This window comes from Taeniopygia guttata, chromosome 21 (genome assembly GCF_048771995.1).
Source record: "Taeniopygia guttata chromosome 21, bTaeGut7.mat, whole genome shotgun sequence".
In the NCBI taxonomy this organism is placed as follows: Eukaryota; Metazoa; Chordata; class Aves; order Passeriformes; family Estrildidae; genus Taeniopygia; species Taeniopygia guttata.
In genome coordinates, this window is record NC_133046.1 from 796559 (window position 1) to 823639 (window position 27081).

The 27081-nt window shown below is 56.2% G+C and overlaps 1 protein-coding gene across 6 annotated transcripts; it reads left to right on the forward strand.

Annotated features, from left to right (window-relative positions):
* Positions 1-8412: 8412 nt before the first annotated feature.
* On the forward strand, positions 8413-27069 carry H6PD (hexose-6-phosphate dehydrogenase/glucose 1-dehydrogenase). Of its 6 annotated transcripts, none has more exons than XM_072917441.1 (8): positions 8413-8677; positions 16819-16931; positions 17080-17192; positions 18165-18314; positions 19468-20123; positions 21177-21294; positions 22723-22992; positions 24020-27069. In XM_072917441.1, the coding sequence occupies exons 5-8, from the start codon at positions 19497-19499 to the stop codon at positions 25375-25377; spliced, it is 2373 nt and encodes a 790-aa protein (XP_072773542.1). In that variant the 5' UTR covers positions 8413-8677; positions 16819-16931; positions 17080-17192; positions 18165-18314; positions 19468-19496; the 3' UTR covers positions 25378-27069. The 6 variants fall into 6 exon arrangements, with proteins under 6 accessions (XP_072773542.1, XP_072773545.1, XP_072773541.1 ...); XM_072917440.1 differs by lacking the exon at positions 8413-8677 and adding an exon at positions 16268-16344; XM_072917444.1 differs by lacking the exon at positions 17080-17192.
* The last annotated feature ends 12 nt before the right edge of the window (positions 27070-27081 follow it).

Here is a 27081-nt window from a genome sequence, read left to right on the forward strand (position 1 = left end):
CCCTCTCTGGTCCCCTGGGTGCAGGATTCTTTTTTCAGGGGGAAGGCTGCTCCAGGAAGGCTGGGCATAGGTTGAATGCCTGGTCACTTCTCCCACAATGTATTCAAATGAAAACAAAAAGAAATATATAAACCTGAAAGGTGAATTAGATCCCCACTCTCGTATAAGCCCCTTCAGCTGAGTCTCTCTTTGGAAACAAAACAATGGCTCATGTGTTATGAACTTCTCTCCATTTGCATTAAGAAATGATCTGTACCAGTTCCTAGAAGATTACTGGTGGTTTACCTTCAAAATACAAGGAAACACAGACTTGCCTACAAAACTGACTGCTTTTGGAAACTCCAAAATACCCTGGCATATATAGAGCTAATAAAAAATCCAGCTGACTGTACAGATGAGAGGTAGGCTGCTTACAAATGAATGCATTTGATATCAGATATAAGGCAGGGGTGGGCCTGTGGTCAGAAGAAAGGCAAAGCAGAGCTTTCCTCCCCCGTGTGAGCACCTGAGCTCTGTTATTTATCCTCTCAGCACAAAGGCAACTGGAGGCAACACACTGAGCCAGGTAGCAGCTCTGGAGTCAGGATGGAGAGGACAGACTGTGCCAAGCGGGGCAGGGGAGGGGAGGAGCTGCAGCCCCTCAGGAGGAATGAGGCACCCAGCTTTACATTCCCCATGTAAACACCCGACAGGGCATCACAGAGAGCCCAACCCCACACCAGTCCCGGGCCTGGTGTCACACAGCTCCTGGGGACCCCTCCTCGGACCCCTCCTCGGACCCCTCCTCGGACCCCTCCTCGGACCCCTCCTGGGGACCCCTCCTCGGACCCCTCCTGGGGACCCCTCCTCGCTCTGCACCCCCAGCCCTGCCTGCCCAGCCGCACTCGGTCAGTGCGGGCACACAGCTGCCGCTTGCCGGGGTCCCCCAAAACCCGACCAGCACCCCAAATCCGGGGAAAGGGCGGCAGAACAGGGAGGGGAGAGAAAGGAGAAGGAGACACTGTCAGCCCCGGCAGGACAGGCTGGCAGGGGCTGGGGCAGGTACCGGGGTCAGAGCAGGTACCGGGGTCAGAGCTTACCGGGGCTCGGGGCAGGTACCGGGGCTCGGGGCAGGTACCGGGGCTCGGGGCAGGTACCGGGGTCAGAGCAGGTACCGGGGTCAGAGCTTACCGGGGCTCGGGGAAGGTACCGGGGCTCGGGGCTCGGCTCCTCCGCCGGGGCTCTCCCGAGGCTCTCCCGGGTCTCTCCCGGGTCTCTCCCGGGTCTCTCCCGGGTCTCTCCCGGGTCTCTCCCGAGGCTCTCCGGGGCTCTCCCGGGTCTCTCCCGGGTCTCTCCCGGGGCTCTCCCGGGGCTGTCCCGGGGCTGTCCCGGGGCTCTCCGGGGCTGCCGCAGACGCGGACCGGGGCCCCGCTGCCCGCGGCGCTCGGCCAGAGGCGGGCTCAGACCCGGACAAGCCCGGACAAGCCCCGGGAAGGCTCTTCCGAGCCCGCCCGGGCCGAGGCAGCGCCGGGACAGCGGGGACACCGACAGCGGGACAGCGGGACAGCGGGGACACCGACAGCGGGGACACGGACAGCGGGACAGCGGGGACACGGACAGCGGGACAGCGGGACACGGGCACCGGGCACGGACACGGGCAGCGGGACAGCGGGACACGGGCACCGGGCACGGACACGGGCAGCGGGACAGCGGGACAGTGGGGACACCGACAGCGGGACAGCGGGGACACGGGCTCAGGCATGGACAGGGGCATGGACACGGGCACAGAGCGGGCATGGACACGGACACCGGGCACGGACACGGACACCGGGCACGGACAGGGGCAGCAGGGACAGGGACATGGGAACGGCACAGAGCGAGGGACGATGTTCCAGGCAGCTGAGAGTGTTCCCAGTGACACTTCAGTGCCACACTCGAGTGCCTCCCTCCCTCTGACAGGCCGGTCCTGCTCAGACATGCACCAGCTGCAAGAGGAGGATTTTTGCTCCTCGGGAAGGCTCAGCTGGCAGGTGCAGGTACATCTCAACGCTTGACAGGTCTCGCTGCTGCCCTGTTAGAAAGGACTTGGAGCACTGAGGGACTGAGACACGCTGAGTTCCACTCGGCTGCAAAAGCCAAAGTAGAGGGACTGAAATATATTTTCTGCTTTTCTTCTGCAATGGAAAAACCTGTTCCTGTAGTCTCAGGGGGGAAATGCTGCTGAGGACATGGCAGCCACATCACTCCTGTAGCAAGCACACACCCCTTAGAGAGCTGCTGATCTCCTGAACTGTGTTCCTCCTCTCCAGGGTCACACTGTCACACTCACCCACAGGAGCAGGGCCTGGATGGCACAGGGATTCTGCCAATTAGCTGATGGAAAAAATGGAGAGCAGCAAGCTGGAGACCCAGTTTCAGATCAAAAAGAGGCGAAAAGAGAAAAGAGAGACTTCTGGGCTAGGGTCATAAGAGCAAAGAGTCACAAGAGGCTGCAGTCACTCTGTTTGCTCCCTCGGGCTGAGTTGGGGCCACCTACAGTTCACCAAGTTCATCCATCTGCACTCCCATCAGCATTTCCACCAGCACTGGACTTACTTCCCTCAGAAAAGCAGGGTCTCCAGTACCCTCCTGCACAACCGAGAGTAAAAGGGAAGATCCTTCCCAATTCACTCATCCCACTAATCTGTCCCAAGGCACAGAGCGAGCTTCAGCATTTGCTGAGGCTGGAGGAGCACAGGGCAGCTCAGGTTGGTGAGCTGCTGCTTCTCTCTGCTGGGAGCCAGGCAGAGGGGACCCCTTGTCCTGGGAGTGACATCTCCTGGCCTCCTGCAAGCTGCTGGAGAGACGCAGGGCCCCTGCAGGGTGGCAGGGGTACAGATGGGTAGGGTGACATCTGGGGGAGCTCAGGCTGAGAGCTGGAAGCACAGGCTCTCTTTGGTGGGGCTGTTTAAGAGAACTGGGCTTTTTCTGTCAGCTCCTTTCCCTCCCCCATGCCCAGCAGACTGCAAGTATTTTTATTTTCTTCTGTGCTCACATCTGCAGAACCAAGAGAGCTTCCACCAAGAAAAGGGGTCAGGTTCAGTGCCTCGCACGCAGAGGTGCTTAGGGAGGGAAGTCTGAGCAGCAGCACTGCAGCCAGGGGTGGTGCCAGGCCAGCAGAAAACTGCCACTGCTCACCTGTGCACACTTCCTCTCCTGCCACTGCAAGCCCTTGGTTCTCCTTGAAATGACAGCCATGGCAAGAAATGCTTTTCCTAATCCACCCTCCTCCGACCTCCCTGCCCCTGCCTGCCCGGGAGAAGCAGCTTGAGGCCATTGAGGGGGCACTGCACACCAGAAGCATCAGGAGCAGAGCTGCCAGGCTCTTCTGCAGCCAGGGGCTCCTCAAACTTTGCTTCTCCAATGCCAAAGTATCAGCGCTGGCATCACAAGGAGCTGCAGCTCAGGTAACGTCAGCAACGTCCCCCTTCTCTTCCTCACTAGTATAAGGACCTAAGATAAGAGGTTTGCTTTGAAACACCAGGTTAAAAAGCCCCACCACACTCCCTTGTGACTCCTTCCCGGGCGAGGTGGCCAGACTCTGCTCTGCTGTGCTGCCAAGGGGTCTGGCTGGGACGCTCACCCTTCTGAGCCCCGCTGTGCTCCTTGGCAGGCTGTGCCCAGCAGCCCTGCACTTGCCCAGGCGTGGATCTCCTCCCATCCCTGGGCTGTCCCTTGGGTGTAATTGCCCCAAGAGGGGCAGAACAGCTCAGCTGGCAGGGTGGCCTGCAGGCTGCAGTCTTCATCTGCAGCAGCAGGGACTCAGCTGCGGCCAGAAAGGGCCATGGCCAGGGGAAGAGCTTCAGCCCCAGCAGATGAGGTGCAGGAAGCACCCCTGATCTCACTGCTGCCTGCACAGGCTGCAACAGCGAGCTGAGGATCACCTGCACTGCATCAGCAGGAGGCTGCTCCTTGCTCCTCAGCTCCCTCCCCGCCAGCCCTGCTGCCCCAGGACGTGCTGCCTCTGTCACTTCTGTCCCCAGGGCTGGAGCAGCCTGCCCAGGACCACTGCAGGGCGGCTGCTGCAGTGGTGGCTTCTCACCCGAGTTCCCTGCACCTCCCAGAGCTGCTCCCTGGCCCCGGCAGGTCCCTGCATCGCTGCCCTGAGCCCCTGGGACGCAGCAGCCCGCAGTCCTGTCCCTCCTGCACCTGAAGGACATCCAGGGAAAGGACACTGCATCCACCCACGGGCACCAGGCGATGGCCTTGGCCAACTCAATCACTAAATGGTTGCAGGGGAGGCAGCGCAGGCCAGGCTTGGCTGTCACAGCCCTTGCAGCAGCATCTTTGCGTCCTGGGCGTCCATGGTCCCCCCTCCCCTTCCCCTGCAATGTCCTTTTTGCTGAGGAGTTCCCAGACAGGGCTTTTGCTGCAGTGCATCAGAGAGTGGCTGACTTGCCAGCAAACCACAGCATGCTCCCTGTTCCCTGCTCTCCCCTCTCCCGGACCGGAGCCCAGCTCGGTAACCGGACACCGGCTCTGCTCTGCACCCCCTGCTCCAGGGGCAGCCAGGCTCCTGCGCCCTGTGCCACCCTGCCGTGCCACCAGCAGCCTGGCACAGCCCCTGTGCCCCCCATTGTCCGGGCTCCAGGGGCATCTCCTGCCGCCCAGCCCCAGGTCTGGCTGCTCAGGACCGCTCCAGCTCCCCCAGCCCCGTGCCCAGGCTGCTCCTGGCTCTGCTTCCTGCTGCCTTCACCCCAAGGACCTTCCCCTGAGGGCCCCGTTGGCCCCGAGCAGGCCAGGGGGTGCTCCCCGAGTGTCAAACACCCCTGCAAGGGACACGGGGAGGTCAGCTGCTCTGCCATGGCACTGCATTGGCACAGCGACTGCTGCCAGGGGCGGCGTGTTCATCACTGGGAGAAGCACACGCCGGTGTGCCCTGGGAGATGGGGCTGTGGGGAATCATTCCAGGGCTTGGGAGCTCCACAGGGGCCCAACACAGCTCCTGAGGGGCAACCTCAGCCACTGCCCTCCTCCCTGCCCTGCCCTGCCCTGCCCTGCCCTGCCCGACAGTGACCTTCAGAGGGGACAGTGGCTCTCCACATCACTTCCCTCTCTTTAATCAAGTGCTACCAACCAGCCAGGCCTGTCTGAAGGGCTTAGGAGTGATGCTCACTTACCATCCACCAAGATTTTAAAACCAAAAATTTCACCAACAGCTCAAGGTCAGCAGACAGTTCAAGGCCATTTCCACTCTTTTCTTGAAAAAGCTCTTGTCTGTGAGTTTTCTAGGGCAGGGACCTTATTTTGTTTCTGCTGCTAAGCCAAGTGAAAGGCATCTTCGATAAGCACATCCCTCACTGAATTTTGTTCTGTCAGACAACAGCAGAGTACTTCCAATTCACCCCAAGAAAGCTCTTAAAATGTGCTAAGTTTGCCCTCTCTTTACAAATGTGCAAAGTTATTTGCTGCGGAATATTGACACAAATGAAAACTCTTTGAGATTTGCCAGATTTTAGTTCTCCCTCCCTCAGCAGCAGGGGCTGTCCCTCCTCAAAAGCTCAGTTGTCTGGGAAGCAGGGGAAAGGCACAAGGGCAGCCGGATGGCAGCCCCACTGCAGCCCAGCTCTCCTGGCATAATTAGAAATTCTGAAGGCTGAGCTGGAAAAATTGCATCTTAAGGACATTTATACCCAGCCACAGAGGTAGGAAAAGGAAACATTAAGATTCCCAGCACATGGGAATTCTTGTGTTCACGTGTCAGACGGGGATGGGCAGCAGCTGCTGAGGGTTTTTAATGCATTGGTGCATCACAGCACAGGACTGAGCCAACGAGCTGCCCACCCCCTGCACTCCCAGTCACTCCAGTTCTGCAGGGAAAAGCCAACTGGAAGAACCTGCAGAGGTTTTGCAAGAAGCAGCCTCTCTCCTTGCCCCAACCTGAGAGTTCCAGGTCTGCAGGAAAGCGAGCTTTCCATTAGAAAGGAAGGAAAAGTGCATCTTCCCAATCCCTCACAGGAGCAGGCTTTGCCAGTGACCCTCCACCGGGGTCCAGGAGCAATTTTTAAATCCCACTTTGTATAGAAGACCCTCCCTCACAACACTTCTGGGTTTCTCCACTCATGATAACACCAGAGCTCTTGGAAGAAAGAAACTTGGAGCACGTGGGTTTGCTGCAGTGCTGCTCAATACCCACAGAGTCTGTCATAAATTAGGGGAGGGAGTAAGGAGCAGAAATGAGCCTGGAAAGGAGCCCCATCCCTGCAGCCGAGCACACAGCACTGCCCTGCCCTGCCTGGGCAGCACCAGAGGCTTCAGACAAATCCACCCAGGTATTGGATACCTCTCTGCCCTCTGCAGTGGGGCACCAGGCACGGGACCGTGACCTTCTCCAAAACACCTTCTGCCACCTCACCCACTCCTTCAGAAATGTTTCTGTACCAGGCCCTGGAAGCAGAGCTGAGAAGTCAAGTAGCAACAAGCAAAGCACAATTTAAGTCCCACTCCTCAAACATGTGGTGAAGCAGAGCTGCCTGAGGCTCTGGTGGTGCTGCTGCTGTAACCAGAGGATTTCAGGTGGCAGCTCTCTGTGCAAGCTCACCAGCACGAGGAATAAACTCACATTTTATAGAGCTACTACTTTCTCAAGACACTTTACTCTCACTAAAAGAAAATACTCCAGCAGGAGCGAATAACCCAGGCAGCCCAAAGTGGTAAAACACCCTAAAATTCACTATGGCAGGCAGGAAAGGTTCGCTGCTTTCCAGATCAGAGACTGGCATTGGAGGAAGAAATCAGCTGGAATACAGCCCTTCATCAGGCACAGCACAGAGGAGGTGTCAGAGGCTCTGAATCTCTGCACCCAGGCTGCTCAGACCCTGCCTGGGGATGTGTTCTCACTGCCTGGGGATGTGTCCTCACTGCCTGGGGATGTGTTCTCACTGCCTGGGGATCTCTCACGGGCTGCTGTGGGCACAGCACAGGAGTTTCAGGTGCCCCTGGAGGGGCTGTGAATTCCTGTTCAGGTTTAATGTGTGCTGAGGGCGCCTTCCCAGGGTGCAAAGCCAGAGCTGCTGGGGCAGCAGAGGATGTAAGAGGAGAAACAGCAGGAAGGGAATCCTCCCTGCCTTTGCACTCTGGTGCTATTTTGTCTTTTGGGACTCAGCCCTGAAGGGGTTTTTGCCACGAACTTTCCTACAGGGCAGGGCAGCAGCTACACATCAGCTGCTCGCCAGGCCAGAGACCCTTCAGCACAGGGGCTTCCAGCTGAAACCCCAGTTCTCTGTTTGGCTCATTCTCACCCTCTGCCATCATTCTTCTTTTCCCTCTGCTGGACACTCGTCACACAGGTCTGTGGGGAGACATGAGAGGCTGTCTGCCCACTTCTGGAGGGCAGAACTCCAGGCACTGCAGCAGCTTCCCCCACTTGTAGCACCTCTGGGGAGTCTGTTCTGCTCAGTTTTGCAGCAGTTGTGTGTTTTTTCCCTGAGGCAGAGAAGGAGATTTATTTGTGCTGAGAGCCTTTCCTCACACCCAAATGTAGGAACAGCCTGGTGCATTCGTTGCCCCTCAGTGATTCACACCAAGCCCGCTCTTGGCTCAGTTACTTTTACTTTGCTCCTGTCCTACCCATTAGAGAGTTCTCCATGAATGCCACAAACTAATGCATGGGTACTGTACAAATGAATTTGAGTCTCCTTGCTCATTAAGATGATGATGTAAGGAACAGAAGGAACAGGGTGTGAGTGTGCTGCATAAAGTCTGCATTAAATCACACAAAATTCAAGGTTTTGGCCTTACATCTGGCTCCCCTTGTGCCTCTATGACTTGGGGCCAGAGACACCTCTCAAGGAAGATCTGAAAGTTTTGTGGAAGGTAAAGGAAGAGCTGAGGCTGCCAAGGGCTTGTCTCTGCCATCAGCTGGCACTGTGACCTTGAGAGATCACACTCCAGTCCCAGCTCCTGTGTGCAGGGATAACACTCACCTTTCCTACAGATCCCAGTGACTTTTCTCAGTCCTTGTGCAAGCAGAGGATAAAAGCCCACCCCAATTACAGATCTAATCAGGGTAAACATGCACTACTACTGTCAAACAGCAGTAATTGCCTCAGCCTCAGCGGGGACCAGAACACCCTTCCTGGTGTCAGGAGACATCTCTGGAGCAGGGAAGTCAAATATTTAGTCATTTCAGATGCTGCTAATGTCAGCCAGCATCAGCTGCGGGCTGCAGCGAGGCTCTGACTCGGGATGTGCTGTAAGCACTGACTGCTGAGCAGCCACGGAATATCAAACCCAGATCTGCAGGGATTTCAGCACAGCTGACTTCACTGCTATTGCAACAGAATTGATAATTGCTCAAACTGCAATTTTTCCCCCTTGCCCCACACAGTTCCCAAGACCCTGGAATTGCTAAGAAGCTACATTTCAATTAATAGATATTTTTACACTAGGAAAATGCAAGTTGTTAGCAGATATATATGCCAAAGTAATTTTTTTTTTACTTTACAGTTAAAATTAACCAACCAGTCCTTGCGCCATTAATAAATCAGACTGCACACGCCTCCAGAAAATTCAAGTTAAACTTCTGCAGTAAGAGGCTGCGCTGACACATTCCCATGCAAATTCAACTCTGGACAACCGTAGAAAGGCAGCAAAGCCCGGAGGTCAGTGAGACCGATGTGGGATTCACCCGAGCCCCGTTCCGGGCTCAGCTCAGCAGGTACAAGGACTCGCTCCTGTGGGAGGGGGCTGGAGCTGCGCTGGACATTCCCACACGCAGCAGGAGCTTTTTGGAGCTGCGGCTGGGAAATGTGGGGTGAAGGGAACCGCTGCAAAGCCCCGGGAGCGGGGGGGATGCTGGGCTGGGCTGGGCTGGGCTGGGCTGGCAGGGGATCCCCGGCCGAGGATGCTGCGGCTCTGCGGATCCCGGGCAGGGACAGCCTCGGGCAGCTCCGCACCCTTAAAGCGGCAGCGCCGCATTCCCCGGGCCGGGGGGGACAGCGGGGACAGAGGGGACAGCGGGGACAGGGGGGGGATTGGGGACATCGGGGACAGAGGGGACAGCGGGGACAGAGGGGACAGCGGGGACAGGGGGGACAGGGGGGACAGGGGGACAGAGGGGACAGGGGGGACAGGGGGGACTGGGGGGACAGCGAGGGGACAGCGGGGACAGCGGGGACAGCGGGACAGCGGGGACAGCGGGGATAGGGGGGACAGGGGGACAGCGGGGACAGCGGGGGGATTGGGGACAGCGGGACAGCGGGGACAGGGGGACAGTGGGGATAGGGGGACAGCGGGGACAGCGGGGGGATTGGGGACATCGGGGACAGAGGGGACAGCGGGATAGCGGGGACAGCGGGGGGATTGGGGACAGCGGGGATGGGGGACAGCGGGATAGCGGGGATAGGGGGACAGCGGGGACAGGGGGGACAGGGGGGACAGAGGGGACAGAGGGGGGACAGTGGGACAGCAGGGACAGCGGGGCAGCGGGGACAGCGGGGCAGCGGGATAGCGGGGACAGAGGGGATAGGGGGAACAGCAGGGACAGCGGGGACAGCGGGGACAGGGAGGACAGGGGAACAGGGGGGACATTGAGGACAGCGGGGACAGCGCCAGCCCGGGCGGGCAGTGCCCGCACAGCTGCGGGAAGTTGCCGTGCCCGGCTGCTGCAGCGCGTCCTGCAAAGCTCCGCAGCCGGCGCGGGGCTCGGACTGCAGCACAACTGCACCAGCAGCAGCCGGGAAATGCCACCTGCCTGTCCCTGCCAGGCGGCGTGCACAGCCCGGCTCCCCGCTAATCCTGCTGCTGGGCTCGCTTCCGAGCCTTTGGGGGGTATTTTTTCATTATTATTATTTTTTAATTCGGTTTTGTCGGCTTGTTTTAAAAAAGCAGAATGACAAAAAAAAAAAAAAAATAGCCTCCGCTGATTCACCTTCCCTCATACTGGTCCCAAGGAGAATTTAAAAGGCAGAAAGGAAACGAACGGAATGAAGTTGAATTAGCAAGCACGCAGCAGAAGTTGCACTTTCTAAGCTTTTATCAATCATAAAAGACAGCTCTGCAGGAGGAAGGACCGCAGCCTCTCTAAAATACCTCCCTTCCCAAAAGAGCATGCAAAGGGAAGAGCTTCCATGAATCCGGGCTCGGAAAGCTCCTCTCCCTCCCGGGTTGTCCCTCTTACCCCAGATCCGCTCGGAGGAGCTGTGCTCTCCCAGGGATGCAGCGCTGTCTGGAGCAGCAAAAGTTGCAGCGGCTCCTCGGGGAGGAGGCAGGACCTGGCAGGACCTGGCAGGACCTGGCAGGAGTGGTGGCACTGGAGCGATGCCGGGAGAGCCCGGAGCTGCTCACAGCGGCGAGGGAAGAAAACGGGGGAGGGGGAGTTAAAAAGTCTTAAATCCCTGACACTGCAAGAAGCCGATCCTATAGGATGGGGCTGGAACGCCGGTCCCAGCGCAGCCGGATTTCCCCGCCGGGCGGGACTCCCACCTCTCCTGCCTGCCGCTTTTCTCACCTGGCCGTGCTGCTCCTCCAGGAGAAAAACCAGCAGCAAACTGACATCTCTGCTCCCCCCGAGCCGGTCCCAATTTGGGGAGCAGGCTGGAGCTGCTCCAGGAGCCAGCGGGGTGTTCTCCAGCCTGAGTGCAGGCAGTGCGTTCTTTAACTGAGGGGTGAAATCATGAACAGGGGGAATCTCGTCCTCCACGGCATTGCTAAGAGGTCTCAGCCGCATCAAGAATTCAGACAGAAGCTGCAAGTATAAATAATAAATTTGAGAAAAAGAAAACAAACACGCCAAACAAAAAGCTCACGCATCCCCCAAGCACTTGACTTTTTTTTTTTCCTGATACACAGAACAGTGCAGCACCTCATCCAAAGGCACGTCACTAACTTCAGCTAAACTACATTGTTTTAAACCAGCTCAGGCCTAGAAGTGCTTTCTGTCCTGTGTAATTTAATTCCTGTCCCTTATTGGCTTGACAAAATGCACAGTTCATCCCCAGTATTCCATTGATCCGGGCCCTGGAAGGGTGCAGCCAGTGATGCTGTGCAGACCCTGCATTCCAGGGGGATTGAGCCCATTTTCACGGCAGAGCACAGAGACAACAGGCACCAGCCCATTCTGTGACCCATGGAAGAGAAGTGCCCAGAGGAACAAATGTCCAGGGAGGACACTTGGCTTTACATCCTGGAACTACCAAGCACAGGATTTAAATTCTTGTTTCTCTTGTTCTGGTCTTCAGTGAGACTGAGGCAGGGGAAACCACTTTGAGCTCAAGGTTATTGAAGGACATTTCCAGGGGCACAGAGCATTTTAAATATTTGGTCAAGAGCTCTGCAATGTGCTGGCTCTGGAACCAACAGTTGCAAAGAGATAATTTTGAAACACGTTCGTTTTTAATCTGCACACTCCAATGCATCACAGCAAAACACCGAGTGTACCTCAGGGTCAATTTCAATTTATTACTGCCTTTTGCTACTCCCCTGCAAAGCTTTCAGATCAAGCTTTCAGATCTGCTGATTATCTGCATCTGAGAGAGTCCTGGAGCTGCCCCGGAGCCTTTTTCTCCCCTTTCACCATCATTGCTTTTCCATTTGGACATTAGGTTTTCGAGTGGACCACTTGCACCCCTCAGCTGCACATCCCAATGCACAGGATGCCCATTCTTTGCCTCTTTGGAGAAGAAATGGAGAAATCTCCATTTCTCTTTGGAGAGATGGAGATTCAGGTCTGCACCCAGCACTGCACTCATCCCCCTCTGCAGAGCTCTGGATTGGTTTTTACTTCTCTATACCTGTTGCTTAAGGTAACATGCTTTAAAATCCTGGTTTTACAGCACCCTAGAGAGAGACAAAGCCAGCATTGTGTTCATGGTTGCTTGTGCCCTGCAAGCAGCACTGCACTGCTGCAGCCCCTGCATGGCAGAGGGAGCATTCCCAGCAGAAATTCCCACCCACCGTGGCACCCCAGTGTGTGCTGAAAGCAGCAGCAAGGAGAGACTCCCCTAAATGGCAAAAATATTCCACTGCAATTTCCCCATCTTTGCCAAGGCATAGGGAACGCTGATTTATTGCAGCGTTTTGCAGCATTTCGAGGCCACAGAGCAGAAAGCAGAGTTAATCTGCAGCAGGCAGGGTGAGGCGGGCACCAGTGCAGAGCCTGGCAGCCCCAGTACCCGGGCTGGTGCCAGCAATGCAGCGCACTCCACGTACCATCCCAAACTCTGCACCAATTCCCTGCTGCACCACATCCATTTATAGTAACATGCTCATGCATTTTGCTGCATTTCACTTGGCTGCAGGAGGATGGTAGGGGAAGGATTTTGGGTTTAGGCTTTATCAGTGAGTCTAATAGGACACAGATAAGAGCAGAGGGACATCTCCTCAATTTTGCCTTCCCATTCAGCTGCTCAGAGAAAACCTCTGACTTTGCCCAGCTGCATTTGTGCTCTGGGTGCAGCAGCCTGGGCTGATCAAGCCTGCTGTGCTGCAGTATTGGGCAGGAAACTGAAAAGCAGCCCAGCAATGCCCGTTGGGAGTTCAAAGGCTGTGTGCCATCCTTCATTGATCAGGATTTACCTAGGACACAGTGACCATCAAACCCCAGGCAAGTCCATTGGGGAAACTTCAGCTCACCATGGCAGCACTGCACTCCCTCCATGCCTGTCTCGTGTCATGTCACAAGCCAAGAAAAGGAATTGCTGCCAAAAGCTGGCAGTGCCAGCCAGGCAGCAGCACCAGGTGCCCACCCTGGGCTTCTTTCTGAATAAATGAGCAGGTCATGGTGCAGACCCAAAGCTGTGGGTGCTCTGGATGGGTCTGGAGCACACTGAGGGCAGTCCGTGCCAGAGAACCAACAAGGATGGGTTTTCAGAGAGGAGGCAGCCCTTGGCCTGAGAGCTGCCTCTGCTCCCAGAGCAGAGAGATTTCAGCCCGTCTCTGCACATTTATGGCTACAACTGTGGCAATCAGTTATTGCTTTATGATTGCTTTTTCTCAGCTAGGACAGGTGCAAGTCCCTCTTTTGGTTAATGCACCAGGAGCCCTCAGGAGGCACAGGAGCGTCCTTGGCTCAGCAAAGCTGCCTGGCTCTGCCCCCGTGTCCCCAGGAACCTCATGTTCCCCCATTTTTCAATGGAGAAACAGCATGTTTAGCCCATAACCTCCATTTCCATCCTCATTTAGTCCAAAACTGAGGAAGAGACAGAAGGCAGCTTGTCCCAGTGCAGGAACGCCTGGGGAAGATGCCAGCACTCAATCTTTAATCTGCTGGTCAAGCTGATGAGAGCATCCCTTCCTCAGAACAAAAGGCAGAACGCAGGCACAGCTCAGTCCTTGATCAGCTCTGTTTGAGTCAAGCAGAGTACTTGGTGAAGCTGAGCTCTCCTCCCCAGCTCCTTCCCCCTCTTTGGTGGAGTTTCAGCTGCGCCCTGGCTGCTGCAGGGTGCCAGAGTGCACCTAAATAAATGAATTAAAAGAAATTGCTGCCCAGTGCTGCCCTGGTCCCAGGGACAGGGTTTTGCCTGGCCACCGAGCCGTGCTGCAGCCCCAGGAGAGGCTGGGGAAGCAGCAGGGAGGGGCTGGCAGGAGCAAGGCAGATGTGCTGTTCACCACCCAAACCAGCTGCACGCCCAAAAGGTTTTTGTCACTTAAAAGCCACAGTCTGGAGAGGAAAGCCAGCAAACCATAGAAACAGAGGCTGTTAAGAGGCAGCATTTCTCTAATGCTCTCTCACCTTGGATGTCCCAGGTGGACTTTGATGCTCTTCAGGAGCTGAGCTGGCCAGGCAGGAGCCCAGAGCAGGGGTCTGGGGAATGCTGCTCCTGTGTGGATCAGTTTCCAGCCTCCAAATGTGGTTTGGATGCACAGAAGTGGCATTGCTGAGTACCAAACAGGCCAAAGTATTGAAATGTAAACTTCCTAAACTGGACTGGACGTTTCTGTGTGTCAGGCTGAGCACACCTGGCCATTCAGCAGGTGAGTCCCTCACCTGCCCCAGCAGCCACAGCAAAGCCCCTCTTCCTTCTTCTGCCCCACAGCAGCTCAGGAACTGCTGGTGCCATTGCTGCAGACTGGTTTTCGAGATGCCACGAGACAGTAATTTTATTTTCTAAGAACCCCAGCTGCTGTCCAGCTGTTCTTTGTTGCTCTTCAGCAGAACCCAACAGCCTTACTGAAAGCCATGTGAACTCGATAGCCCAGAACTGGAGAGCTTTCCTGGAGGCTCACCCCCAGCCCAGCCCCTGCCCAGCCCCAGCAGCTCTGCAGCAGCACCCACAGGGCTCACGGAGCACGAGAGAGCCAAGGAGTTAAAGCATCCCAAAAATCACTCTGTCATTTCCAGCCACGTCTCCAGCTCTTGGCACTAAACTCCTTTGCAGAGGCTGATCAATTTGGCAGGTGACAGGCGAGTTTCCTCTAAGGTGGCCTCACCAAAACCTGCCCCGCTGCAGCAAACTCACTTTTGTGCATCGTTTTCCCCACTCCTAAACAAAGAACCCCCTGCTGTGGAAGATTTCCACTGCAATGCCCAAACACAGCCTCTGGTCACTGAAGTTTGTTATTATTACAGACAGAGCTGGAAGTTGGGAGTAGCAGCAGTCGTTTAGTGTCTCCTGTTGAGAGATGATGTTTTCAGCTAGTTATAATAGTGCCAAAGTTTAAATATTGAGGCTGAAATTGTAGGGGTGGTTTGCTTTATGCAGTCTTTTTTTTTTTTTTTTAAACGGAAAAAAAAAATAGTGCAGCTATTTCTGAGCTGAAGGTCAGAAGATAAAATAGGTTTTTTGACCATGTTAAAAATATCTCAGCCGTTTCATTAAGGAGCTGTAACATCTCATAATTTGGGGCAAGTAAGATTTTGTGAGGATGATGGTTTGGATCAGAATGTGCTTTTGTCAAAGCCTTTTCAGACTTCCTCAGCTGCCTGTGCCTTTAAGGGAAAAAGGTCCGGTGTGACAGATGAGACATGTGATGGCAATAAAGGAATAAAAGGCAGCGAGCAAGGAAAGGGACATTAAGGAGACAGATGTTCTACAAGCAAATAAAAAGCTCTATAGGAAAAGGAGCTGTTCTGGGTGGTGGTTAAAGATGCTGTTTAAAGATGGTGTTTAAAGATGCTGGTTAAAGATGCTGTTTAAAAATGCTGTTTCAGAGGAGGCAGCATTAAGCTGGAGAGCCGCTTCTCAATTCTGAGCCCCCACAAATCCGGGGCAGAGGCCGCGTTTGGGCACTGCAGGGGAAATGTTCCACAGCCGGGGGTTCCTGGTTCAGGAGTGGGGAAAACGATGCATAAAAGTGAATTTGCTGCAGCGGGGCTGCCCCTGTCCCCGTGTCCCCCTGGGGGGATCTGTGTCCCCTTATCCCCAAGGGGGCTCTGTGTCCCCAAGGGGGCTCTGTGTCCCTGTGTCCTCGTGTCCCCCCGGGGGGTTCTGTGTCCCCCTGTCCCCGTGTCCCCCCGGGGGCTCTGTGTCCCCTTATCCCCAAGGGGGCTCTGTGTCCCCGTGTCCTTCGGGGGGGTCTGTGTCCCCCTGTCCCTGTGTCCCCAAGGGGGCTCTGTGTCCCCGTGTCCCCAGGGTGGGTCTGTGTCCCCGTGTCCCCCTGGGGGCTCTGTGTCCCCTTATCCCCAAGGGGGCTCTGTGTCCCCCTGTCCCTGTGTCCCCCTGGGGGCTCTGTGTCCCCATGTCCCCAGGGTGGCTCTGTGTCCCCATGTCCCCCCGGGGGGCTCTGTGTCCCCCCGGGTGGCTCTGTGTCCCCGTGTCCCTCGGGGGGCTCTGTGTCCCCGTGTCCCCCCCGGGTGGCTCTGTGTCCCCATGTCCCCCAAGGGGGGGTCTGTGTCCCCAAGGGTGCTCTGTGTCCCCGTGTCCCCAAGGGGGCTCTGTGTCCCCCTGTCCCCGTGTCCCCAGGGTGGCTCTGTGTCCCCTTATCCCCAAGGGGGCTCTGTGTCCCCTTATCCCCAAGGTGGCTCTGTGTCCCCGTGTCCCCCGGGTGGCTCTGTGTCCCCGTGTCCCCAGGGAGGCTCTGTGTCCCCGTGTCCCCAGGGTGGCTCTATGTCCCCGTGTCCCCCCGGGGGTTTCTGTGTCCCCTTATCCCCAGGGTGGCTCTGTGTCCCCCGGGGGGCTCTGTGTCCCCGTGTCCCCAGGGAGTTTCTGTGTCCCCCTGTCCCCCTGTCCCCCGGGTGGCTCTGTGTCCCCTTATCCCCAGGGTGGCTCTGTGTCCCCCTGTCCCCAAGGGTGCTCTGTGTCCCCGTGTCCCCAGAGCCACTCAACCCTGCGGGTTTTTTTCCCTCCCGCCCGAGCGGTGGCGCCGGGCGCGAGCCGCCGCCAACCACAGAGTCTGCGCGGGGTGGGCGGGGCGCTGTGTCGGGCCCGCCGCCGCCGGCGCGGTGCGGTGAGCGGGGGGCGGCGGGGCCGGGCCGGGACCGGGACCGGGGGGGTCACCCGGGGTGGAGGGATACGGGATGGAGGGGGGATGCGGGATGGAGGGATGCGGGATGGACCGGAGGTGCTCCCGGCGAGGGGCAGGCACGCACAGAGCATTCGGGGCGGCGGCAGCGCGGTGCAGCCCCGGGCCGGCCCCTCCGTGCGGGCACCGCCGCTCCCGGCCCCGCAGCCCGCGGGGTCCGCCCGGGACCGGCCCGGCCTTCCCGGGACCGGCCCGGCCTTCCCGGGACCGGGGCAGCTCCAGCGCCGGCTGCGGGGCCGGCGGGTCCTGCTCGGTGCTCGGGGCTTGTCCCTGTCACGGGTGAGCTCATCCCTGTCACAGGTGGGCTCATCCCTGCCCCCGTGAGCTCATCCCCAGTTCTGTGCGCTGCCCACACACCGGGCTGGTTTCCTCACAGTCCCCCCCATCGTGCTTTTCCAGGGTTTTGGGAAGGGCTGCTGTCACGATGCTGGGGCCAGAGCACACGGAGTGAAGCTGAGTCAGAGGCAGAAGGGCCAAACACGAATTTGTGCACCTCTCAGCTTGCTTTTCATGTGAGTCTCCTCATTAAGCCTCAGACTTCTCCAGAAGCTGGTGGTGAGGTCATTCCTGCCCTGGTGTTTGCCAGCACAGAACACCAGTAGGGTTTCCCCAGTCCTCAGAGAATCTCAGAGCTCTTTCCTTCGTGTGTTACTTGTGCAGAGCCCTGTGGGAACCCCAGGCCATGCTGCATTTTCCACAGAATCACAGAATATCCTCATCTGGAAGGGACCCACAAGGACCATCAAAGCCCAGCTCTTTTGGCTGTGCACCTGGTAATTATTCTTCAGTGGGGATACAGCAGTGACAAAAAGTGGCTTTTGCCTTTTTTCCATAGAGACCTGAAGTGAGCTCCTGTGAACAGCTGCAGTGGCTGTGTAGGGGGGTGCACAGCCTGGCTGCTGGGCCAAGCTCTCATGTGCTTTATGTGGATCAGGCCCACAAATGTTTTCCTGAAGCCTGAGTAACTTTGTTCTGCCTGGCAGGGGGATTTTTGGAGTATTATTTTTTAATGGGAGCAGTGGTGGTTAGCTGATATGAAAGCAGTAAACAAACACTGCTGGGTTTACTGAGCTTATTCTGTGCACTGTAGCTCAATATTTTGCAATTGGGAGGGTTGTGAAACTGCCTTTCCGTTGGTTTGGGAACACATGTGACTGTGGCTGAATCTGCCAGGAAGGTCCCTGGATAATTCCCTTTTTTCCATGGGTCTGGAGCAGCGTGGCCCACCCAGAGCCTCCTCACCGGGCACCTGCCCCTGCAGCGCAGCAGGGCTGTGTCAGTGCCCCTGCTTCCTGGAGCAAAGGTTGCTCAGGAAGTGTAAATACCCCCTTATTGCACTGAGGAACTTTGTCATCTGTGTTCCAACCCCACAGCAGGGGAAGAGAAACCAGAGAATCATTTATCCTGCAGGTGAGACCTCAGCAGTGCCCCTTTGCAGCTGCCAGTGCTGCTGGGTTCCCTCTGTGGGAGCTCAAACAGCGAGGAGAGGAGGGAGGGAGGGGAGGCAGCCAGGGCAGAGGGCTGGGGAGCAAGGAGTTAAACTTCCAGGCTGCATTACAGCTCTGTAGTGTCTGGGAGCAGGAGCTGCCACTCTGCCTGTGCTTTACCTGCTCACAGGCAGCAGCCAAAGGCTTCAGCACAGCCAGTGGGGCAGCACTGTGAGCACGGCTGTGCTGGGACATTGCTGGCTCAGGCACTTCTGGTTTTTCCTCTGTTGTAATTGGGTCTTTCCTCCCGTTTTCCAGGAAGGGAACAACCTGCCTTATCTGTCCTGCACACCTGACCACTGATCAGAGACAGCCAGGCACAGGAGGAGCAGGATCTGCGCGGGGAGAGGCTGGGCAGGAGAAGAACCTCCAGCTGCTTTTGTGGTCTCCAGAGCTCCTGTGTTACAGGTGAGTCTGCTGGAGAGAAACACAAAATTTCTACAGACTTCCTAGCTGCAGACAGGGAGAGATATCCAGATGTTCCTTGTAATTGTTTAGTTATCACCATCTATTGACCAGAGCTCAAAGTTTTTAAAGAAGTAAATAATATTGTATGCTGTGAAGGCTCAGGTTTACAAGCTAAACACAGCTTGTAAAATGACATTAAGGAAGGAGATAGCCAGTGTGAAAGCTGCTGAAGTAATACCTGGTGTAATGAGAGCAGCACAGTGGTTTAGTCAGTCCTGTATGGGTGACTAAACCTCTCTTCAGTGACATTACATCTCTTGAGATGCAAAGTCATTGCTGTGTTTCTCAGTGTAAGTGCTAAACGTGTCTTTTCTCTTACAAACAACTTTATGTTGAATAAATAAGCGTGAGCAAAGGGACTGTTTGGCCTGGCTGCAGTGGTTTGAAGGGGCAGTGAGTGGAGAAGGCCAGAACAGGACCTGCTCTTCAGTGGTGGAGCTTGCAGGAGGCAGAACACAAAGCCCAGGCTGTCACCTGGCCACAGCCACAGCCACCCTGAGCAGCACCTAGACTGGCTCACATCAGTCTGAGGGCTGAAGCTCTTGCCCAGAGTTGTTTTTTACACCAGTCCCCCAGCAGCCATTAGAGCCCAGTTCGGGTGCACAGGAGCCATCAGGTGAAAGAAGAGCCTGGGGCTGCCAGCAGTCCTGTTTGTCCCTGAGCTGCTCTGACAATATTGACACGAAGCCGTGCCAAGGCAGGCCAGCAGTGCCTGAGCACAGTCCCAAGCAGGACGTTGGAAGCAGGATTCAGGGTGCAGACACGTGTGCTCCTTGTGGCCAGCTCTGAGACTGGGATGAAAATGGGTTTCAGTTTCCCTGTGCAAATGCACTGACACCCCCAGCTGTGGGAGCAGGGCTGCCCAAGGACCTTCAGCACACGCTGCCTTCCACTTCTGGAGTGCAGAAGGAGGCTGCAGGTTTGTCAAGAACCCAAATTCCTGCCTTGACTCAGACCGTGGAGGGGAGGAGAGGCTGTTGGGTGGAGGATTCAGGCAGAAGCCCCTGGCTCTCCTGGGGAAAGCAGCTACCTTGTGTTGTGTTTTGCAGCGCTACAGCATGGAATGATTTGTGTTTTTATTCCTGACCTCTAGTGTTCCTGGCTCTGCCTCTGCTCCCCAAGATGCTGGGAAGGGTCCTGTGCACAGTGTTGTTCGTGGGAGCCCTCCCGTCCCCAGCTGGAGCATCGCAGGGCCACATCTCCGTGGTCTTGCTGGGAGCCAACGGGGATTTGGCCAAGAAGTATTTGTGGCAGGGTCTGTTCCAGCTCTACATGGACCAAGTGAGCAGTGGCCACAGCTTCACGTTCCACGGGGCTGCCCTGGCAGCTCTGGAGCCGGGGCAGAGGCTGATGTTCGACGTGCTGAAGAAGCTGTCCTGTCCCCCCGGCGAGGCTCCCAACCGGTGCGCCGTGCTCAAGGACCAGTTCCTGAAGCTGAGCCAGTACCACCAGCTGGGGTCTGCCGAGGACTACAGAGCTCTGAACAGAGAGATCGAGACCCTGCTTGGCCAGGAGGGGCTGAAGGAGGCTGGCAGGATCTTCTACCTGTCGGTGCCGCCGTTTGCCTACACGGAGATCGCCGGGCACATCAACAGCAGCTGCCGGCCCCGCGCCGGGGCCTGGCTGCGCGTGGTGCTGGAGAAGCCCTTTGGCCACGACCTGCAGTCGGCCCAGCAGCTGGCTGCAGAGCTGGCAGGCTTCTTCAGCGAGGAGGAGATGTACCGGGTGGACCACTACCTGGGCAAGCAGGTGAGCAGTGCACGGCCCTGCCAGCCTGAGGGGCTCGGTGCCTGGGACACTCCTGGTGGTTCTGCACCTGGGGACAGCACTGTTCCCCTCCCAAATCCATGCAGAGCCTCCATTTGCTCCTGGAATCCTGTCCTGTTGCTCTGTCCTGGGAGAGCAGAGGGAATGTGCAGACCAAAGCAGGGCTTCCTCCTGTTGGGGTGCTGAGGGTCCCTTCTGCAGAGCAGGCTGGGCTGTGTGCCTGGAGCAGAGATGCAGAGCTCCTCTGGCCTCCTCCCCAAGGTCAGGGCTTTGGTTTCGCTGAGTGAGCAGCACCTCTCCTCTCCCAGCTCCACATCTCATTCCACACAGGCCTCTCTGCTTAGCCACAGCTTCTGGAAGCACTCCTTCATTTGATATGATCAGGAGCTGATGGGGTGTTAGTTCTGGGGGATGCTGAGGGGAAGGTTTCTTCCTGCCCTGAAGGATTGTCTGCTGCAGGTAGCGCTCAGGACGTGGAGCTGCTCTGTCCCAGAGGAGTGTGTTCAAGGACATGCCATCCTTGTTTCTCAGGAGTGTGATGCCACACTTTAAAGCAGCCTGTTCCAGCCATGGCAATGTGGCTGGGTTCTGCTCACAAGTTGCATGTCCAGCTGCAAGGAGAGCATCTCCACCGAGAGGGGGGACTTCTGTTTTATTTTGGGGGTTTATTCTGTCTCCCCAAAAGAGCAGATGGCTTTAGTGGTGTAAGCATCTGAAGTGATGTATTTCAGCACTTTGGAACATAACCTTAGTCCCAGGATGGTCTGACTCAGCCCTTTGTCCTCTGACAGATATAAACTGAGTGCTCTGCAGTTTGTAGTTCAGCCTTTTCACATGAAACCTCAAAATGCCTCAGAAAGACCTTTAATGTCTGCTCTGGGCAGCCACTGGTGACCCTACTGTGCATCACTGCAGGCTCTCCTGCTGCTTTTCTCTTCTCTGACCCACTCTGCTCTGATGGACGGGGCAGTGAGGCAGAGGCACTGTGGGAATCTGCTGAGTTTTTATTGGCTCTTTGACCTTTTCCCCTGACAGGCTGTGGCCCATATCCTGCCTTTTCGGGATCAGAACCGACAGTTTCTGGGCCCCATTTGGAACCGCCATCATGTGGAACGAGTGGAGGTGGTCTTGAAGGAGACCGTGGATGCTAAAGGTTGGTGAGGCGGCATGCAGGGGGAGTGAGTGAGAGCTGGCAGGTTCCTGAAGCATGGGGAGGTGGCCCTGGAGGTGGTGCTGGCACAGAAACACAAAAGAAACAGGTGAATGGTGTGTTGCTCCCTGGAAACAGAGAGGGACTGTGCTACCCTTCCTGTGCTGGAGACTGGCTCACTTCCAGGTAGTGTTGCTGCCTCTAAGAAAAAAAATCCATTTACAATTTGTCTGGGAGCAGGGGCAGAACTCCCCACCTTTTTCTGCTGCAGAGCTCTGTGGGCACTGCTGACCTTTCTATCCCAGCTATTGGTAAACAGTGCTGGATTTGGAACTGATGCAGTCTAAGGCCACTTCAGCTGTCCTGCTGTCCTGTCAGCCACCAGGCTCACCCCGAGTTCTCTGGGGGTGCTCGTGCATCTCCTGCCTGGATGTTTCTGTCCCTGGCTCAGCCTGGGTTTGTCTGCCTGTTTCTTTCCCCGCCTCTCAGTGGTAGGGAGAGCACTGCAGAGGGACAGTCCCAGCCCAGAGAGGCAGTGTGGGGCTCCTGCTGAAGGACACGGCTGCACTGCCTGCCTGCAATGCTGCAGCAGCCTCTGCAGTGCTCAGCACAAAGCTCCCGGGCTGGGCTGCCACGGCAGCTGCCCTGGCTGCTGCACCAGCAGCATTGCTTCCCACTCACTTTACCTCTGCCTCCCTCCCCCAGCCACCACAGACTCAGTTAATGCAGTTTGGTCAGACTTGGAGTGGTAATCTTTGGTTTGGCAGCCCAGAGCTCCCCTGAGCCTGTTTGTGGGAGAGGGGTGCACTGCAGAGAGATTTAGGGAGAGCAGCATTGTCTGTGCACAGCCCCAGCCACTCCCTGTGCCCTCCCCTCTCTGAACAAATTTGTCATTTGTCACTTGATGTCTTTTTTCCCTGTTCAGCTTCAGCAGGCAGGCTGGCTCCCAGCAAGTCTGCAGCATTGATCCTGTTACTGAACGTGCCTTTGGATGGGGGGAGATGAGTGATCAGCAGTGGGGGAAGGCTGTGGTGGTGATGCAGCTGCTGCTGGTGGCACACAGCCCTGAGTCACTCCACAAGTGCACTGTCCTTCTCCCACTCTTCCCACCCGCATGAGAAGCCAGGCAGGGAAAGGGAAGCGTGGCTCTGTGCACAAAATTTTGTCTCCCAGGGGTATGGCTCAGCCAGAGCTTCTGAGGACAGGAAAACCATCTCGTCCTGCTACAAGCAGTGACAGCTTTCACTGGGACGGGTTTCCCGAAGCTCTGTCTGAGCAGACCCTGAGCACACCCAGTGCCAGGACAGCCACAGCTTCCCTGAGCTGGATTGCTTCAGGTTCATTGCTGGGTGGGAGGAGAGGAGCTCGGAGCTGTGGTGCAGAGGAGAACCAGCTCCCCTGAGCAGCGTTTTGCCTCCTGGCCGTGCCCAGGCCGCACCAGGTTCTACGAGCAGTACGGGGTGATCCGGGACGTGCTGCAGAACCACCTCACCGAGGCCCTCCTGTTCCTCATCATGGAGCTGCCTGCCAACGCCAGCAGCGCCCAGGAGCTGGTGCAGCGCCGGCTGCAGGCCCTGCAGGCCCTGTGGGGGCTGCAGAGGAGCAGCGCCGTGCTGGGGCAGTACCAGGCCTACGACAGCCAGGTGCAGCAGGAGCTGCGGGAGGCGCGGGGCCACGTCAGCACCACTCCGACCTTTGCAGGTGAGGGTTTGGGCCCGGCCAGGGCAGCAGTGGGAGCTGGGGAGAGCAGGAGCTGTACCTGCTCCATGGCTCTGGGGCTCACTGCTGGCTCCGGGATGTGCCCAGGCATCCGGTGGTGGAGACTGGGAGCTGGACAAGATAACGCTGTCATGTCAGTTACCCAGGGATCCAGGGAAGTGTAAGAGCTAAGGCCCAGGATTATAAAATCTCTGCTTTGTTTTTAGAAGTGGCCTGTAAGATCCTTTGCCTTCCCATACACTTGAGTTGCTCTCTGCAGCTGAGGGGCAAAGCTTTGTTCTCTGTGATGAGTGAGCCACGAGGCCATCTCCAGCATATTGTCCAAATGATGCTCCTGCTCAGAAACTGGTTTCCTGCAAGATGAGAGGAGGCTGAACAAGTGGGGTAGCAGGGAGGGAGCACAGCAGGGAGCTGGAGGGAGTGAGAATCATGGGTGGCCTGGGTGGAAGGGACCATAAAGATTGAGTTCTGGGTAGGCAGTGAAGTCATGGAAGGGCTGAATGTGGAGCTAGAGACACAGCAGCTAACAAAGGAGCTGAGGAGGGCTATTGTAAATGCAGGTGAACCCAGTGGGAAGAAATGATGATGTCTGACTCCAGAAGTCTGAATGATTTTTTTATTATAACTATACTATAATACATTAATATTCTATTTAAAGGAGATACTAAAATACAAACCTACTTTTTCTAACTACTATATCTAACTCACAACTTGGGACCCTCTCTGAGAGCCCAGCCCCAGGTGGGTTGGATTGACCACCAGGCTCAAACAATCCTCACCAGAACCCAGCCAAGCACTCACCCCAGGGAAACAATTCTCCAAACACATTCCACATGGGAAAACAAGGAGCAGAAATATAAATTGTTTTCTCTTTCTTCTCTCTGTGCTCCTCCATGAAAAATCCTGAGAGAGAAGAATGTGCCTGGCACAGAGGGCGAGTAGTGGGCAGGTGATGGAGGAGCCCCAGGAGTGCCTGCTGTTCAGTGTGGTGGGCTGTGTGTCGTTGCAGGGGTGCTGATCCACAGCCAGAGCCCACGCTGGGAAGGGGTCCCGTTCCTCCTCACCTCCGGGAAGGCTCTGGACGAGCGGGTGGGCTACGCCCGCGTCCTCTTCAAGAACAGGGCCTACTGCCCTCAGAGTGGCACCCTGAGGGATGCAGGGCACAGCCAGTGCAAACCCAAGCAGATCATCTTCTACTTTGGGCACGGTGCCCTGGGCGCCCCCGCGGTGCTGGTGAGCAGGAACCTCTTCCAGCCCGTCATGCCCAAAGACAGCTGGAGAGAAGCAGGGGCTCGCTCAGACCTGCACCTCTTCGGACAGCCGCTGTCCGATTTCCACACGTACAGCCCTGTGAGGGAGAGGGACGCCTATTCTGTCGTCATCTCCAACATCTACCACGGCAGGAAGGATTTCTTCATCCCCGTGGAGAACCTGCTGGCCTCCTGGGCCTTCTGGACCCCTCTGCTGGACAGCACCTCCCGCCAGCCGCCGCGCCTCTACCCCGGGGGCGTGGAGAACCAGCAGCTCCTGGACTTCGAGATGGTGCCTGGGGGACTGGCGTTCACCCTGGCAGAGCCCGCGGAGCTGCTGCACCCCGGCGGGCAGGGGCCGAGTGACTTCAGGGCGATCCGGTCCCAATTTCGGCAGAGCCCCCTGGTCTCGGCCTGGGCCGAGGAGCTGATTGCCCGGCTGGCCTCCGACGTGGAGGAGGCGGCCGTGAGGAGCGTGGCTCGCTCGGGGCAGTTCCACCTGGCCCTGTCGGGCGGCTCCAGCCCCGTGGGGCTGTTCCAGCGCCTGGCCAGGCACCACTACGGCTTCCCCTGGCAGCAGAGCCACGTGTGGCTGGTGGACGAGCGCTGCGTGCCCCTGACCGACAGCGAGTCCAACTTCCTGGGGCTGCACAGGCACCTCCTGCAGCACGTCCGGGTGCCCTACTTCAACATCCACCCCATGCCCGTGCACCTCAACCGCCGCCTGTGCGTGGAGGAGGACGGCGGCGCCCAGCTCTACGCCCAGGACATCGCGGCCCTGGTGGCCAACGCCAGCTTCGACCTGGTGCTGCTGGGGGTGGGCACGGACGGGCACACGGCCTCGCTCTTCCCCCGCTCCGAGAGCGGCCTGGAAGGGGCCGCCACCGTGCTGCTGACCGAGAGCCCTGCCAAGCCTCACCAGAGGATGAGCTTCAGCCTGCCCCTCATCAACAGGGCCAGGCAGGTGTTCGTGCTGGTTCTGGGCAAGGGCAAGCACGACATCACCACGCTGCTCAGCAGGGTGGGCCACGAGCCCAGGAAGTGGCCGATCTCGGGCGTCAGCCCCAGCTCTGGCCAGCTGGTGTGGTACGTGGATTATGAAGCTCTGCTGGGGTGATGGCTGCACAGGGTCCCTCCTCTGCCTTGGCTGCGTGGCCTTTACAGCCTGGATTGTCCTGCACCATGTCCTTGTTCCTGCGTTGCCAGCAGCAGCTTCATCCCTGACACCTCTGGGAGCACTGCTGACATTAGAGCCTGGGGGAGCTGGGCTCAGTGGCCAGAGCTCAGGAGGAGCCGAGAGCCCAGTGCAGCTTTCTGCCTCTGCTCTGGGCTCTGACTGAGACTTTGGACAAACAACTTCACCTTGAAGTGCCTCAGTTTCCCTGTCAGGCCTCTGTGCATGCTGGCATGTACCTACCTCACAGGCACCTTGTTAAATCAACCGCCTGCCAGATTCTTTCTAATTTTACGTCATTCTCAGGCTAAAAGACAGCAGCACCCACTGATCCCCTGCCCTGCTGGGCCTGGCTGGCCGGGCTGTGGTCTCAGGGCAGGGATGGTGCAGCCCTGAGCTCTGCCAAGTGCCAGCAGCAGGGCTGAGCCCGTGGGCAGCAGCTGGCTGCGTTCATGGAGGGGTGGCTGTGCCACGGGGCACAAACTGCTCTGGGGGCTCCTAAAGCGATGGGCACAGGCTGAGGAGTGTGGCAGCTCACAGAGCTGTGTTTGCCAGCACTGCAGCCATCGAGGGAAAGCTTGCTGCTCAGGGGAACTGCTGGGTTCAGCCAGCAGAGGAATCTTTTATTTTTAAACCAAAATTCCCATGTTAACTTCATTCCAGTTCTTTGTATTTGGTGTGAGGGAACAAGTTTTAATGAGAAAGTGACCTATGAGAGAGTAGCTATATTGTTAGGAATGACAGAGTTAGTTTATTCCTCTCTTACAGGTGACTGTGGCATTAGAGTTTTCCTATTTTTGTACATTTGCTTGATAATATGTGGCTGGCACCTCTTGAAATAAACACTGAAAGGTAAATTTGCACTTTGAAATAAGCACGTGGGTTTTTCTCAGGGAGCTACTGTTCTTTGCAGCTGAAAATAGGGTTTATTTGTGAAGTCTCTATCTAGTGGGTCACCCCAAAATTTATTGGAGATTTTATTAAAATCCATTAAATTTTCCACGTTTTCCTTGGTGAATGGAGCAATCTGGATTCTTTGGGGGATTTTTCAGAAGTATATTTTTTTCAACACAGACAGTTTCTGTTAAACTCTTTAATACTTAGCATTTGCTAAATGAAAACCAAGTATTTTTGAATATACAAAATTTATGACTGGAAAGAGAGAGACCGGATGGGAAGAAGGGTTAAGTGAGCAACAAATCTGATGAGGAGGAATGGCAGCAATCCACTGGGCTGTAGGCCAAGGAAGCAGGGCTATTTTTATTTTGTGAAAGTTATTAATAGAAGGTGTGCACCTTCTTAAGAGCTTGTATTAATCTTTCTTTGCAAAGGCAGCTCCATGGAGTAACTTCTTAGAGTCTGTTTCTCCCATAAGTGATTATTGATACTAATTTTTATCAATTTTTTTAATGTCAAGTGCATTCCTACAATTCAATGGTATGATTATATGTTTTACAGAAAACTGTTTTTTATAGAAAACTACAAAAACCTGGAAATAACTCATTTTTAACTTCAACTTTTATAAATCAAATTGTAAAATCTCTTTTTTTTCCCTGTGAGTAAAGTTTTGTGATTCTTTTGATGTTGTTTAATGAATGGAGAATTATATTTATAAAAAACAGTTTTTAACAAGAAGTGTCTTTTAAT